We start from the raw sequence: 17,118 nt of genomic DNA, 5'->3' as shown, positions 1-17,118 counted from the left end.
CCTTCCTCTGTACCCTCTCCATCAGGTCTATGTCCTTCTTGTGTTCAGCACCCAAGAGCTGGACACAGCAATTCAAGTGAGGTTTCACCAGAGCAGAGCAGAGTGGCAGAATGACCTGTCTCCATCTCCTGGCTATGCTTCTTTTGATGCAGCCAGGATGTGATTTGCCTTCTGAGCTACAAGCGCATATTGTTCGCTCATGTCCAGCTTTTCATCCACCAGAACTCTCAAGTCCTTTTATGGACTTGGGCTGATCACATCCTCCCCAAGTCTGTCCCCACACTCAGCCCTGCTGAACCCCATGGTTCACCTGGGCCTGTTTCTCCAGCTTGTCCAGCTCTCTGTGGATGACATCCCATCCCTTTGGCATTTTGACTTCACCATTCAGCTTGGTGGCACGTGCAAACTTGATAAGGGTGTACTCAATCCCATTGTCTGTATCATTGATGAAGATACTAAACAGCACTGGTATGGACTCCTGAGGGACACATCTCCATCTGGACATCAAGCCATTGGGATCCTCATTTCTACCCTTCTTAAAAATGAGCACAAGATTTCCCTTCTCCTGGTCCCCAGGGACTTTGCTGACTGCCTGGACTTTTCAAATATCATGAGAAGTGACTTGGCAACTACATCAGCCAGTTCCCTCAGGACTCTGGGAGGCATCTCATCAGTTCCCCTAGACTTGTGTATGTTCAGGTTCCTAGATGGTCATGAACCTTGTCTTCACATACAGTGGGAAGGACTTTGACCCCCTGGTCACCGTCTTGTGGTCCTTCAACTCAGAAGGTGTGAGAAGAGAGGTTGCCAGTGGAGACTGAGGCAGAAAAAGGTATTGAGTACCTCAGGCTTCTCCTTGTCTGTTGTTACTAGCTCACCATTCTTGCTTATCACAGAGGACATGTTTTCTTTAACTTTTCTAGTTGACATATCTGTAGAAGTCCTTTCTATTCGTTGCCAAGTTCAGCTCCAGCCACAACCTAGCCATCCTGACCTCATCATGACACAAGTGGGTAGCATCTCTATACTCTTCTGAAGATACTGTCGCTGCTTGAACTGCCTGTGCAGTTCCTTCTTGCCTTTTATGACTCAGCCTATGCTTGATTTCCTACACCTGGAGACTGAGAGCTCCTGTGCTCCATAGAAAGTGTAATTGAAGATCTGCCAGCTCTTTTGTGCTCCCTTGTCCCTGAGGATTTTTTTCCCAGGAGGTCCTGCTGACTAACTCCTTGAAGAGCTTGGATTTTGCTTCCCTAAAAGTAAGGTTCCTGACTATGCCCCTTATCTGACTCACATCCCTTAGGACTTTGAACTCCAGCAGCATGCAATCGCTTCAGCCCAGGCAGCATCCAGTCATGACATCCCTCATGAGGTTGCCTGCACTGGTGACCATCAGATCCATTATCCCGTTTCTTCAGCTAGGGCTGTCTGTTTCATATCTTAACAAGTTATTGCTGAGGCACTTGAGACTCCTGAGTCTCCTCTATTGCCTACAACTTGCTGTGTTACTTTTCCAGCAGATTAAGGGGTCTAATTACTAACCCATACAAGTATGCACTTCTTCTCTTTTGCTCATTTTTTGACCTGAAAATATATGCCAGGTAGAATGGGACAGCCTCAATAAAAGACAACAGTATGTGGTCCCCACTGCTCTAGTAGTTTCTGTTATAAGGATGGTAGAAGATGGCAGACATTGGTATGAGGGGAAAATTTAACACCCTCCTAGATTAAATCATGTCCTTGTTAAAGTGTATTGTGCATGCTGGGCTTAATGGATGAAGTCCTGAAGGAAACAGGCAAAATGGTGAGCTCCAAAAGCTCACAAAAGGGCTGCATCATTTGAAATGGAAATTCAGTTTATAGAAGTAGAATGAAACATTATGCATAGCTGCCAGCAGCTTGGCAGCCATAGGTCTGGGTTATGACTTCTGACTAGGATTTAGTTATAAGGTAGGACATGAGCCACTGAGCATTGTGAGGACCCAGAAGCATTTATTTATATGTACCTAAGAAACTTCTTCTTCAAAAACTAAAGGAGATGGAAATTTTTTATTTGATGTTAAGCTTGTGGTGCCTGGGAATTTTAAGATATTCTTCTGGGATCTAAATTCTTAAACTGGAAATAAGTTAGTACTTAAACATCTAAATCTTTCAGTGGATTTAAATCCTAGTCCAGGATCCATAAAAAGAGGCATCACCAAGCGACTCACCATTCTTTGTCAATAGTTCTGGCTAACCAAGGAGGTCCCAGTTGACTGGAGGGTAGCAAATGTGACACCCATCTACAAAAAGGGCTAAAGGAATGATCCAGGGAGCTACAGGCCTGTCAGTCTGACCTGTGGAGTAGGTCATCCCAAGTGTGATCATAGAGCACATACAAGACAGCCATGGGTTTATAAAAGGCAGGTCCTGCCTGACTAACCTGATCTCCTTCTACAGTAAGTTGACCTACCTAGTGGATGAGAGAAGGGCCATTGGTGTTTTCTACCTGGACTTTAGTAAAGCCTTTGACACTGTCTCCCACAGCATTCTCCTTTAGAAACTCATGGCATAAGGCACTCTGCACTGGATAAAGAACTGGCTGGATGGCCAGGCCCAAAGAGTGGTGGTGGATGGAGTTAAATCTGTCACATTTGCTACCTTCCAGTCAACTGGGACCTCCTCGGTTAGCCAGGACTGTTGACAAATAATGGTGAGTGGCTTGGTGATGCCAAGTAGGTGGCATCATCTACCTCCTTAAGAACCCTTGGGTGGATCCCATCCGGTCACATAGACTTGTGCATATCTAAGTGGCACAATAGGTTGTTGATCATTTCTTCCTGGATTGTGGAGGTTGCTTTCTGCTCCTCATTCCTGTTTTTCAGTTCCAGGGGCTGAAAAAGGAGCAACTGGTGTCACTGACAAATACTGAGCCAAAGTAGCTGCTCGGCAGCACAACCTTTTCCTTGCGATTGGTCACTAGGGTCCCTTCTACATCCAGTGGTGGGTGGACATTCTCCTTAGCTTTTCTTCTCCTGTTAACATACTTACAAAACCACTTTTTATTATCTTTAATGACACTGGCCTGATTGAGTTCTAGTTGAACTTTGGCCTTTCTGATTTTCTCCCTACATATCCTTGGAAGAGCCTTGTACTCTTCCTGAGTAGCCTGCTCCTTCTGCCATTGCCAGTAGACTTTGTTTTCCTTCCTGATTTCTACCCAAAGCTCTCTACTTAGACAGGCTGGTCTTCTGCCCCACTGGCTCATTTTCCAGTGCACAGAGACAGCTGGTTCCTGTGCCTTGAAGATTTCCCTCTTCAGGAATTTCCACCCTTCCTGCACTCCTTTGTCCTTCAGGACTACCTCCCAGGGGATGCCATCAACCAGTCTCCTAAACAAGTCAAAGACTGCCCTCCAGAAGTCCAAGGGTGTAGTTCTATTGATTCTGTTCCAAACTTCTCTAAGAATTGAAAAATTCACCATCTCATGGTCACTGTGTCTAAGATGGCCACCAACCTTTACATCTTGTACTAGTACATCCCTGTTTACAAGCAACAGGTCTGTTAGAGAGCCATCCTTCATTGGCTCATTCAGCAGCCGTGTTAGGAAGTTATCTTCCATGCACTCCAAGAACCTCTGGGACTGATTCCTGTATTGTATTTCTATCAGATACCTGGTAAGTTGAAGTCCCCCAGAAGAACAAGGACTAGCAATTCTGAGACCTTCCCCAGACACCTATAAAACACTTCATTAACCTCCTCATTCTGGTTGAGTGGTCTGTAGCAGACCCCCATCATGACAGCTGCCTTCTTGGCCTTTCTGCTTATTCTTACGCACAAGCATTCAACCCTATCATCACTGTCGTCATGCTTGAGACAGTCAAGATCTTCCCTAACCTACAGGGCCATCCCACTGCCTCTCCTTCTGGGCCCATCCCTTCTGAAGAGCCTATAGCTGTCCAACACAGCACTCCAGCCATGGGATTCATCCCACCATGTTTCTCTTAGGGAAAAAATATCATAGTTTTCCTGCTGGACTATAGCTTCGAGCTCTTCTTGCTGGGTGCATTGGCATAGATACACTTCAATTGGGGCGCCTTTTTGTGGCATAGGAGTCTGCTCCCTGCTTGATCACTCCCAGGCACTACCATGAGTCCTAGCTTGTCAGTGGCCCTTGCGTCTTCTTTATCATGTGGCCCACTGTCCCCTACCTCCCCTGAGATAGCAGTGGAGCCATCACACCATCCCACAGGTGTTCTGGGCTTTTCTCCAGCAAGCCTGGTCTTTCGCCTTTCCCCTTCCAATCTAGTCTAAAGTCCTGTCAATGCGCCTGGCCAGCTCCCATGATAAAACTCTTCTCCCCTTTTGGGTGAGGTGTACCCCATCTGTCGCCAGCAGGCCTGGCGTCATGTAAATCAACCCATGATCAAAAAACCCAAAGTCCTGCTGGTGGTAGCGGGCTCTAAACCAAGAATTTATCTGGTGGGTCTTCCTTGGTCTATCTGGTTTGGTCCTTGCTACTGGGGGATGGAGAAGAACACTGCCTAGGCTCCCGTTCCCTTGACCAGTTGACCTAGGACCCTGATGTCCCTCTTGACAGCCCTCAGTTTTCTTTTTTTCTAGTTCACCATTGCTTGTCTGAAGGGTCAGTAGCATTAATAACCTGTGGGCTGTACCAGGGTAGGATACTTTCTTGCCACATCCTTAACTCCGGCCCCAGGAAGGCAGCACACTTCCCTTAGAAGTGGATCAGGTCTGCATATTGGGCCTTCCCTTCCCTTTAGAAGGAAGTCACCTATAGTGATGACTCTTCTCTCTCTTTTTTTTTTTTTTTTTTTTGAAGTCATTTTGATGTTGGGCTTGGGCTTCCTTAATCTTGGGAATACTTCTAAGGTAGTTGATTTATCTTCTCCATTGACTGGCTGCACTTGAAGGGCTTCCTACCTGTTTTGAAGGGCATGTGGGAGGCTGGGGGAGTGACTGAGGGAACACACCTGCCATGCCACGTATGAACCTGTTGCTGTTGCTGCCATTGCTCCTTGTCATGGGGATAGGGGGAGGTGGGTAAGGAAGGAGTTTGCCTGCTGCCTCAACCATGATCTTACCTCCACTCTTTTCATTTGGGCTGCTGCTTTCAGCCTTATAGGGGCAGGATGCAGAAACCACCTGGTCCTTCTAATTGTGCTTTCTAATGGATGTTACTGATTCTGTTTCAAGGAGGGCAGAGCCTGGCTCAGCCAGTCCATTTTATCATCTGGATTAGTTTTTACTCCTAAGATGTTACAATTGCTAATCTTCAACCTAGAATACAGTAAATGATTCCATGTTCTGTTTGACATGCAGTAACAGCCATATTATGTACATAAGAATTCTTATTTCTTTTTTTTTCTTTAGAGTTCTGAAAAGCATCCCAAAACATACATTGAAGCTGATTCATACAAAGGAGAATTAACATCCATGTACATTGAATCTTTTCATGTCCATCCACAAACAAGTAAGCATACGCAGTAAAGAAGCCTGCCTGGCCTTATTACATGTCTTGCTGTATCTTAGAGGATGTCAGCTGAGTGGTGGTCAATAATTTTTATCCATTATTAAGCTACCCAGTCACTAGTACATTTGCAGTGTATGCCAAAACCTGTGTTCAGAAAGCATTTGTGGCATTTGAATTGGACTAACTTCCAAATGAATGAACTGAGTTATGCAGGGAAGGATAGTGTTTCACAGATTATTATTATTTATTACAGATTATTATTGTTTATTATTAAAAACATATTTTTTGTGAATGACTTTTGGACTGTATTTTTGAATGATAGTTTTAAGTTTTCTGATGCTTGTATTTTGTTGCTGCTCATATAAATGACTTTGCATATTTGTATTCTAATTGTAGGAATGAAATGTCTATACAGGTTTTAAGGTTGCTTGGGATTCTGGTGTGAGCTTTTCTACTAGGCAAGCCACATAAGCATAGGCAGTGAGGGAATTCCAAGCAGGCCACTATCTTAAGCCTTCTTGCCAAATTTTGAACCCCTCTTTACTAACGGATATATTGAGTCTTCTTACTTTGTCTAAACATTCTGACAAGTGAGAAATAAATAAATATTAAGCCTATGGAAAATGTATACAGATTACACAAAGAAACGACATTTTGTTACTATATTATTCCTTTCAGATATCTTCCTTTTTTTGCTCCCACCAAATATTCATTGTAAATGTATTACTATTCTGAGTACTGGAAGACCTGTTTTTCCTTATTTACTAATCCACACAGCAACATGACAGACCAGTTTCATTTGGAAAATCTACTTATTTAGGGCTTGTTTCTGCAAGTTATCCCTTGGGGCAAACCTCTGCAACTGCGGAGAGCCCTGTTCAATTTTAAAACCCCCAAAAAAACTAAACACATGAGACATTTTCCAGTATTACAGCCTTTTTCTCCTTCTCTTCTATTTACTGCTTTGTTCAAATACTTATTAATAGTACTTCATAATATTAGATGTCACAGGGATTACTGAACTCACAGGCCATTTCATATTTTTTTTTGTCCCTACAGAAACAGCTTTGTTGAGGAATGTGACACTAATTGAATCAGCAGCAGCTTGTATTTCCAAGCCAGTGAAAAAAATTTTGTTAGATGAAGTTGAAGTTATAACTGGAGAAGAAGCAGAACACAATGTGTTACAGGTAAGCAGTTTTGTTGTTGAAAAGAACACCTAGGTCTATTACAGATTGTGGCAGTCTGAAAATAATTCAGTTTATATTTTAAATGTTCAGTTTTTAAAGATATGACTCTGCCAGCCCATTTTTCTGCAGGCTAATATTTTCTTTTCCATATTATTTTTGTTCATTTTATAGACTTTCAGTAATTGACTGCTTCAGATCTTCATTCTACAGCTGTATTTTATAAGGATCAACATAGTATACCAGCAGCAACTAAAACTTCAAAATGGGAAATTACTTGAATTTTTTTTTTTTTTGGGACAAAACTTTTTCTGGGAAAAAGCAATGTGTTGTTAAGTGAATTTAGTTTTATAGGTCATCTAAAATACCAGTTATTTTTTTCTGGCCCAGCATTACATACTTTGCTATTTTTCATCTGCAAAACGTTATTTTCTCACAAAGTCACAATGATGTATGTGATTTTAAAATCTTAACATTGCAAGTTATGTTGTTTTATAACTGATTCAGTCTTCTGTCTTGACAGCACATGGACATTTTACTGTCTTTGCACTAGTACTCTCCTAGTAGTGGTACTGGTATCCTGGGCTGTATAATGTTTTTAATGAGTGAGGGAGTAGATGCTGTATCAGCTCACAGAAGAAGAGTTAATGAAGTTGCTAATGAAGAGGTAGTTAAGAGTTAATGAAGATAAAATAATTGAAAAGTAAACTGAAATTCATGATGAGTGTTTTCTAGGACTAGCAGAATGTATAGCACAGATCTGGGTACTAATGGTGATACATCTATCTATCTGTCTTTGTATACATGCATATGGATTTATTAAAAGCAGTATCAAAAGCTTTAAAACCATCAAGTTTTTAGAAACAATAAAATAACCATTGGCTGGCAATTTCCATCATGTATTTCTCTTTCAGATCAACTGCAAGCTCTTTGTATTTAATAAGCTTTCTTTAACCTGGACTGAAAGAGGCAGAGGATCCCTGAGGCTTAATGATACTTCCAGCAATAGATATGGAATGTTGCAGTCAAGGCTAAGTAAGAATTGAATAATGAAGTAAATCTTGTTCTTGGGGGGACTTCAACTTCCCTGATATCTTCTGGAAATACACATAGCAGAAAGGAAGCGGTCCCAGAGGTTCCTAGAGTGTGTGGAGGATAACTTCCTGACACAACTGATGACAGGGCCAACCAGGGAAGGCACCCTGCTGGACCTGCTGTTTGTGAGCAGAGAAGGGCTTGTGGGTGATGTAGAGATTGGGGGCCATCTTGGGCACAGTGATCATGGAATGATAGAGTTCTCAGTTGTTGGAGAAGTAAAGAGGAATGCCAGCAGGACTGCCACCTGGAACTTCCGGCAGGCAGATTTTGGCCTGTTTCAGAGACTGGTCAACAGAATCCCCTGAGAGGCAATCCTGAAGCGCCAAGGAGTCCAGGGAGGCTGGACGCTGTTCAAGAAGGAAGTCTTAAAGGCACAGGAACAGGCTGTCCCCATGTGCTGAAGGCCAGCCTGGCTGAATAGACACATTTGGTTGCAACCTAGGGAGAAAAGGAGAGGTTTTGGTCACTGCAAGAAGGGGCGGGCTACTTTGGAGGGCTAGAGGTTGCTGTGAGGCTATGCAAGGAGAAAATTACAAGGGCCAAAGCCCAGCTGGAAATTAATTTGGCTTCAGCTGTTAAAGAGAACAGGAAATGCTTCTACAAATATACTAGCAACAAGAGGAGGACTAAGAAGAATCTCTGTCCTTTGTTAGATGCAGAAAGGAACATAGTGGGAAAAGCTGCGATACTTAATGCTTTCTTTACCTCAGTCTTTAGTAGTAAGACCAGTTTTGGCTGGATACTTATCCCCGTGAGCTGGAGGATAGGGATGGAGAGCAGAACGAAGCCCCAGTAATCCAAGATGAGATATTTAGTGATCTGCTGGATCAGTTAGACATACACAAGTCTATAGGGCCAGATGACACAACAGCCAAGGGTGCTGAGAGAAGTGACAGAAGAAGTGCTCACCAAGCCACTTGCTATCATATACCAGTGGTTCGAGCTAACCAGGGAGATCCCAACTGACTGGAGATTCACAGACATTATTCCTATCTACAAGAAGGTCAAGAAGAAGAATCTGGGGAACTACAGACCTGTGGGAATGTCATGGAGGAGATCACCTTGAGTGCCATTATGTAGCGTGTGCAGGGAAGCCAGGACATCAGGCCTAGTCAGCATGGGTTCGTGAAGGGCACATCCTGCTTGATGAACCTGATGTTCTTCTATGACAAGGTGACCCACTTACTGGATGAGGGAAAAGCTGTGGATCTTGTTTATCTGAACTTCAGTAAAGTGTTTTACACTGTCTCCCACAGCATCCTCCTGGAGAAACCGAGTGCTCCTGGCTTGGATGGGTGGACAATTCACTGGGTTAAAAACTGGCTGGATGAGTGGGCCCAAAGAGAGTGGTGAATGAAGTTAGATCAAGTTGGCTATCACAAGTGGTGTTCCCCAAGGCTCAGTATTGGGGCCAGTCTTGTTTAATATATTTGTCAATGACCTCGATGAGGAGATTGAGAGCACCCTGGTAGATGACACTGTACTGGGTGGGAATGTTGATATGCCTGAAGGTAGAGAGGCTCTATAGAGGGATCTGGACAGACAGATTGATGGGCTGAGATCAGTTGTACAACAGGTTTAACCACTTGTATGAGGTTTAACACAGCCAAGTGCTGGGTGTTGCACTTGGATCGCACCAACCCCATGCAACACTACAGGCTTGAGGAAGAGTAGTTGGAAATTTGTCCAGGGTGCTGGTTGATAGCTGGCTGAATGTGAGCCAGCAGTGTACCCAGGGGCCAAGAAGGCCAGCAGCATCTTGGCCTGTATCGGGAATAGCGTGGCCAGCAGGAGAACGGAAGTGATTGTGCCCAGGTGCTTGGCACTGGTGAGGCCATATCTTGAGTAGTGTTCAGTTATGGACCACTCACTACAAGAAGCACACCGAGATGCTGAAGAGTGTCTAAAGAAGGGTCTGGAGAACAGGTCTTATGAGGAGCAGCTGAGGGGACTGTGTTTAGTCTGGAGAGGAGGATGCTGAGGGGAGATCTCATTACTTTCTACAACTACTGAAACGGTAGTTAGACATTAGAATAGGCTGCCCAGGGAGATGTTGGAACCATTGTCCCTGTAGGTATTCAAAAAAAATGTGTAGACATGGTACTCTGGGACATGGTTTGATGGCAATAGTGTATCAGCTCAATGGTTGGACTCAATATTATACTAGTTTCCAACTAAACCAATTCTGTGATCCTATATATTGAAAGAAACTAATCTATTTTGTTGTGGAAAAAAAAATAAAACAATCATGTCAGGTTTTAGAGCAAATGAAAAAGTGCAATTAATGAAAATGTTAGTTGTATACAGGTCTTAGAGAAAACTGCTGCAGTAAAAATGAAGATGGTTCTAATAGCTTATAAACCTTCTTATTTTAGTCATGCGAAATCAAGGCAGCTTGAGACTGATTCTCAACACCCAGCTCTGGGATCAAATGGTTATAAAAAGAGCAAACAGAAAGAGCCTGTGCTTCACTGCTACAGACCAAGAGGACCATTCTGTTAAAGTATTTCTAATTCAGGTAATCAGAGATAAAACTCCACCCAAATCCTCATTTCATCTAGGATTATGAAGATTTGCTGAATCTTTGGTTTTAGCAAGTGGCCTTTTATGCTCTCTCAGGCTATGCTTAGCTTAGCTGTTACATGGTTTTTATTACGAAATTACTTACAAATACTATTCCTTGGTGTTTCAAAAAGATGTGAAGATGTAATATGGCCTTAGGACAGACATTTCCAGACTCTGCTTCATGTAACATTCACTGATGGAATAGCTATCATTCCAGTCGTATGCAGCAATTACTTTTTCTTACAGAAGCACTGCAAGAAGTTACTTAGGTTCAAAGCAGCAGCTTTCTGCTATGGTTCTTAACACAGTGCTTACATCTGGTGTAGGACTTCCATTTCTCAGTTAAGAACATAGAGTCACCTTATATAAGAAAATATTTGGGAATCCTGGTTTTCTCTAGAAATGCGTAGTAAGCTGAGGATGGAAATGTGGTGGATTTATTTGCAAATAAATAGCATTTATGTACTGGGCTGGGAAATGAGGGTAACGACACATGAGTTTAAGGATGTCTCTGACATCCATGTTATGTCACATGACATACACAAGGAAAGCACCGTGCACTGCATGTGCAAGTACTGTAAGTCTGTCGCTTCCAATGAGAGATTGACTTACCTATGGCTGTGCTGCACAAATGGTCTGCATGTGAGAATTAGAGATGTCCTAGATTTCCAGATGTGCTGAACAGTTATTCTAGTGTATGTAGATTTAAACATTCCTTACATTCTGTCCTGGCACTTCTGGACAGTAAAAAAAAGGCATGTGTCAGGAAACTGAGATACAGTACAGCTGTATGTATGTAAGCTGCAGAACCTGCTTCTACAGTTGTCTCTGAAGTAGCTGGCATTCCTCCCAGCTGGTATCCAGCCAAACTAACACTGAGACTCTTTGAGTGTGGACATAAACATGGTCAATGCATGAGACACCCAGCAGGCATCATCAAAGCCTTAGCACAGAAATCAGACTGGTCTAGTAGGCAGTGGAGCCCAGTCCTCCAAGGCACCAGCAGATATTTTTAATGTCCATTTAAATTTGTTTTTCCCATGTCACATGAATGATTGATACATTCAGTTCAGGGGTATTACCCAAGGGGCTTCTCATGAGTAAGGGACAGGTGTCCTGCAACTACAGAGGAGGCAGTCCACAAGACTCCATTAGATTAGCCCTGTAGTACTCACCTATATTTGTGCAGGGGGATGACCCTGCCCCCTCCCCTCATGCTTGTTTTTAACTCCTCACTTTGGTAGCATTGAAATCTCTGTGGCTATGAGTGAGGCAGATCAGAGACCTGATCTTGGGGCGGGGGGGAGTTCAATTTTGCTAAATTATTTTTTTAGCTTGATTTTCATTCACCATGTGATCATGTTTAGGGTAGTACTGGCACAATGGAGAGGATAGAAAAGAAGAGTCAGAGGATGTATGGATGTGAGTCCACCACTCCTGTAGAAGTCAGAGTTCATATTAGATTAAAGTGACAGAGGAACTCTGGCTTTTGAGTGAATAAGTAGAAATCTACAGATAGAAATGATCAGACTGAATAGCTGCCTTTTTTGTATTTATAACCCTATGTTTCCTGAAAAGCCACACTACCTTGAGAGCTTGAATTTGTCTGCTGAGAATTGCATTTGCAGTTGAAACAGCTGAACAACTCCTATTGCTTTCTCCTTAGCCTGGCTGTAGGGGGAGAATTATTTGCTGCTTCAAGTCTGGGTAGCACAGAAGGTAATCCTGATCTGCTGTTACTTCCTAACTCAGATAGCTTTTCCACTTGTACGTGCTGAAATGTGTTGTTCCAAACCTGACAAGATATATTTCTTCCTATAGCCAAGTGATACAGATAGAAATTACTCCACATAGAATCATAGGGCAGGCCACACAGGAACACATCCAGGCAGGTTTTGAAAGTCTCCAGAGAAAAGACTCCACCACCTCTCTAGGCAGCCTGTTCCAGTGCTCTGTCACCTTCACCGTAAAGAAATTTCTCCTCTTGTCGAGGTTGAAATTCCAGTGTTCCGGTTTGTGTCCATTGCCCCTCATCCTTCACAGACCACAACTGAAAAGAGACTTCTTGACATCTTCTTGACACCCGCCCTTCAGACACTTGTAAACATTAATAAGACCCCTTTCATTCTTCTTCAGACTAAACAGCCCCAGATCTCTCAGCTTTTCCTCATAAGAGAGATGCTCCAGTCCCCTAATCATCCTCACAGCCCTCCATTGGACTCTCTGTAGTATTTCCCTGTCCCTCTTGATCTGGGGAGCCCAGAACTGGACACAATATTCCAGAAGTGGTCTCACTAGGGCAGAGCAGAGCGGGGAGGAGAATCCCCCTCAACCTTTTGGACACATTCCTCTTAATGCACCCCTGCCTGGGTGTATTCCTGTGTGGCCTGCCCTAGGTAATCCTGCTTTGGCAGAGGGGTTGGAATCAATGATCTCCAGAGGTCCCTTCCAATGCCCTACCATTCTATGATTCTAAGATTCTGTGGTCACTTTGTACACCTTATTGACTCCCAGCATCTATGAATGTTGTATTAGGGATGTGAAGGTGTGCACCTCTACATGTTCCCTTTGCTATCTATTTTGTAAAATTTTTCTCTCTGAATTTTTCTAATTCCTTTTAAAAAAAACTTTTATTACTGTATTTTTGGCCTATTTTTTTAGTTTATATCATCTGTCCCCACTTTCTCTTGCGGCAACAAATTCTAGAAGTTCTTACTCTGTGAAGACACTCTTATGCTGATACTTTACTGCTTTCATTTAGTGTACACTAGTGCATTTACCATGTGGTCTTATGAACAGCTGCATTATACTCAGTTTATTCACAACTTTTATGATTTTGAAAACCTTGTGATTATACCTCCTTCTCGTCATTCTATGCATACTGAAAAGTCTCAGCTTTTCATAAGGAACTGCACCATACCCTCTATCATTTTGGTGCCTTTCTCTTTACCTTCTTTAATGTTACTGTATCTTTGAGATGTGATGACTAGAATGGAAGACAGTACTCACGACATGGCTGCTTGAAAGTTTTATGGACTGGCAAAATGCTGCCTTGTCTAGTTCTCAATACCCTTATTGATGATGCTTATCTTCTGAGAATAGCAACAGAATTCATGTAATTTTTTTGTAGTTACCTTTTAAAATTATTTATTCTGTAAACCAAAATGAAATACATGTGTTTATATTTCACTGCTTTCTTGCTTCTAGGATCATATTCAGGAACCTTCTAGAATATCAAGTACTCAGTACAACCTGCCTTTCTTCAGGGGAAATAATAATTTATAAGGTTATGTTTCTTTTAATTCTAGAGAAAATAATAAACAGCTACATGATACAAAACCAAGACCAGTTAAAGAAACTTGGCATTATTTGTATTTAGATGTATTTTCTGAAATTAATTATTAAATATGAATCTTAAATAGATTGTTTTAATTTAAAAAGGACAAGATACAGTTCTTGCATTGCTTTTGAAAACTTCACTGTCCATTCCTCTGTGAAAACCAGATTTTTCTTGGTTAGCTTAGACTGCATACGTTTTATATTCTGCAGGCAAGCTCAAAAGACACTGGGTACCTGTATGCAGCAATACATCATCGTCTTGTGTCATTGAGAAGCTTTGCTGAGCAAGAACCAGATGCCAATCAAGTAGACATGGAATCAGAAATAGCTTTTCAGCCATTAAACTCTGATAGTGATGATGAAGATGATGAAAAAATAACTCAAGTGAACAGCAGTGGATCTCGTAAGCAGAAATTTTCCTTGTAATGTTGTAAACCTTTCAGAGTATCTTCTTGTAAGCAATGAAAATTGTTCTTTTGGGGTTGTCTTGTGCTGACTGTAACTTTCATCTGTTATAAATAGCTCTTTTCAGGTAGAGGAGGGTAATACTCCTTTCAGAAGTTTGACTCATTACTGTTAAAATGCAAGTTTTTGTCAGATCAAGTATCTACACATCCGTATACCAGTGGCATACAAATTTGGCAAAAGGCTGAGGATTAAGAAATTTTAATATTATCAAGCTTTACCTAAGGGTTTCCTCAGCAGGGAATGTCTGAGTTTTGTCTGAAGTAATTTTCAGCCCTCTGTTCTTCAAAGCTTGTTGCATTTGGGTAGCTATTGTCTGTAATTTAGTTTTGTCTGAGGCTGCGACAAGTATGTCATCCATGTAATGCTAACAAAAAACATCAGGAAATAATTTTCTAATTTCTGAAAGAGACTCTGCTACAAATGGTTGGCATATAGTAGGGCTATTCTTCATGCCCTGGGGCAATACTTTCCAGTGAAACCTTTGCAGAGGTTCTGCCTGATTAACTGATGGGACAGAAAAAGCAAACTTATGTCTGTCATTAGGATCAAGAAAAATAGTAAAAAAGCAGTCCTTTAAATCTATCATGACAATGTCCCAGCCCCTAAGTATCATAGTGGGTGATGGCAACCCAGGTTGTAGAAGCCCCATATCTTCCATGACATCATTAACCTTACAGAGGTCTGTATCATCCTCAAAGTCCCATTTTTCTTTTTTACCACAAAAACAGGGGTATTCCAGGGGCTGTTTGTGGGGACAATACGTCCCCACTGAAGTGGGTCCTGCACTAAGTCTTTTAAGGCACAGGTCTTTTCATCAGTGAGGGGCCACTGGTCTACCCATACTGATGTTTCAGTGAGCCAAGTAAGCTTTGGTGCTGTAATTTGGGAGACCTATATGTCATCTCGACCCCATATGTTAATAGGTGCTGGGGAGATATATGGACGAGTGGTAGCTACTTGTCCTTCTGGACCTACGATTTGTATATAAGTAGTGCTTTGCTGCACCACAGTAGCCCCCCCTAGTCCCAGCAAGTGTGTTAGGGGCATTCACCATTGGCCATGAAGCGGGCCAATCCCTTACTGACAAAACAGTCACATCTGCTTCTGTATCAACCATACTGCAGACTTGTATTTTAGAGGGTTTTGTGGTTTTCAACATAAGGCAACAAGTTAACAACGTCCTCCCATAGATTAATAACTGTGACCAATATATCTCAGGCTGCCCAGTAGACCCAAAATTACTACCTTCGCTCTTTTCTCTCCCACATTACATGTCTGATTTCTAAAAGGCACTAGTTGAGCTATGGGACTTCTCTGGGGGATAAAAACAGGGGGAGATGGAGTCCATACCATGGCCTGTAAGTAGCCTTCAAAATCAGCATCTATTATACCAGGCAAAACAAAAAGTCCTGGTAAGGTACTGCTAAACTGGCCTAAGAGTAGAGCACTAAGTCCCTTCCCTATAGGGCCATAGGTGGTTAGTGGCACTTTAAGGACCTCTTGGTTTTTTATTGTTGTTGATATTGCTGTGGAGCCACCCAGGCCGGCGCTGCCTTCTGTAGCAGAGGAGAGAGCGTTGATGATGGTCGGTGAGGAATATTTGGTGTTATCGCACATCCTCTCATCACATTGTGCTGCCTTACTTTCCAGGTAGGGGTCAAAGGGTTATTCTCTGTGTCAAATTTTGAACAACACTGGTTTACAAAATGGTGGCCTTTTTTACACCTAATACACAGTCTGAGTGGTTGAGGGTTCACGGGTCTTTGTGTTTTCAAAGGACAAGTTTTGTTAAAATGTCCAGATTGTCCACAGTTGAAACATTTTTCTGTAGTTTTAAGTGAGGCAGCAACTTGCCCAGCAACTGTGGAAGCCACCGTAACAGCCATAGCCTTGCATATTAGCTGTCATAGAGTTAATTTTCTGGCAGGCCTCTATCATGTCCTTCAGGGAAATTAACACCTTTTTACAATCCTCATTAGCGTTTTCAAATGCTAATTTCAAGAGCAGAGTTTCTCTTGCCTCAGGGTTCTGGATCTGCTTATCTATTGTATCCTTGAGCCTATCTGTGAATTGTAAGAATGACTCTGAAGGACCCTGCTTAATTGACGTAAAAGACAAAGTTGGCTTTGTCAAATCAGGAACCCTAATGGCTTAAAGCCTGGCTCACATGCCAGCAAGCCTGTACATGTGGGTCTGAATGCGGTGCCAGTCCTAGTAACTGCACATGAGTTGTATTTTGCAACGGATCGCCTTGTGGGTGCTGCGGGTTTTCAACAGCTGCCGCTTGGCAAAGCACACACCATTTAGTGTCAAAAACTGCCAGCTGCATAGGTGTTAAAATTGTTCTGATAATTGAAGTAATATCATAACGTGTCAGGAGTGTTCCAAAAGCTGTTTCAAAAGGCTTTGAGTATAGGGTGATCCATGCTCTGCATGCCATGCACTGCATGCCATGCTCTGCAACTGTTTTTCTTAAACCTCTTAATAATGGCCAAGCTACCAGGTCATATATCTGATCACCCTGTGCATTTCTAGAAACAGGAAAACCCAGCAGGTCCCTTTCTCCCTCCTCCACTGCCTGTTGTCTAATTTTTCTCCAAGTTTCCACTGGATTATGATATAACCCTCCCAATATGTTCGAGGAATTCCCTGGCCAAGAAGATGTGGGCATAGGTGTGGATAAATAGTCAGGGGTATTAGAGAGTGACAGAGGGGGGGTTGAGGAAGGCCATGGCAGTACAGGGGAGTCCCTAATGTTAGAAGCCGTGTTTTTGGGCAAGGGTGGAGGGATTATTGGTGGCCAGCTGGAGGGAAGCACAGATGGTTTCTCATTAGAATATCTTTCAGGACTACAGTGGTGGCCGCCTTATCATCTTCCTTCATTTGCCCCAACAAGTCTTTTATAAGCCACCAGATTGTGAGACACGGTGTCTCAGTCTCATTGCCCATTGTAGCTGTCTCTATCAATATTCACCCCCGTTTTTCCCA

At 42.6% G+C, this 17,118-nt stretch overlaps 1 protein-coding gene across 1 annotated transcript in view; it reads left to right on the top strand.

Annotated features, from left to right (window-relative positions):
- Positions 1–14,088, top strand: part of RANBP3L (RAN binding protein 3 like) — a 39,350-nt gene extending 25,262 nt beyond the window's left edge. Inside the window, exons 10-14 of the mRNA XM_054397533.1 lie at positions 5,374–5,473; positions 6,533–6,663; positions 7,575–7,695; positions 10,134–10,276; positions 13,873–14,088. Coding sequence (XP_054253508.1) covers positions 5,374–5,473; positions 6,533–6,663; positions 7,575–7,695; positions 10,134–10,276; positions 13,873–14,088 — 711 coding nt within the window. The remainder of the gene's footprint in view (positions 1–5,373; positions 5,474–6,532; positions 6,664–7,574; positions 7,696–10,133; positions 10,277–13,872) is intronic.
- Positions 14,089–17,118: the final 3,030 nt, after the last annotated feature.

Source organism: Indicator indicator, chromosome Z (genome assembly GCF_027791375.1).
Source record: "Indicator indicator isolate 239-I01 chromosome Z, UM_Iind_1.1, whole genome shotgun sequence".
NCBI lineage: Eukaryota > Metazoa > Chordata > Aves > Piciformes > Indicatoridae > Indicator > Indicator indicator.
The sequence above is the reverse complement of the archived record's forward strand: the minus strand, read 5'-3'. Positions and strand labels throughout refer to the sequence as shown.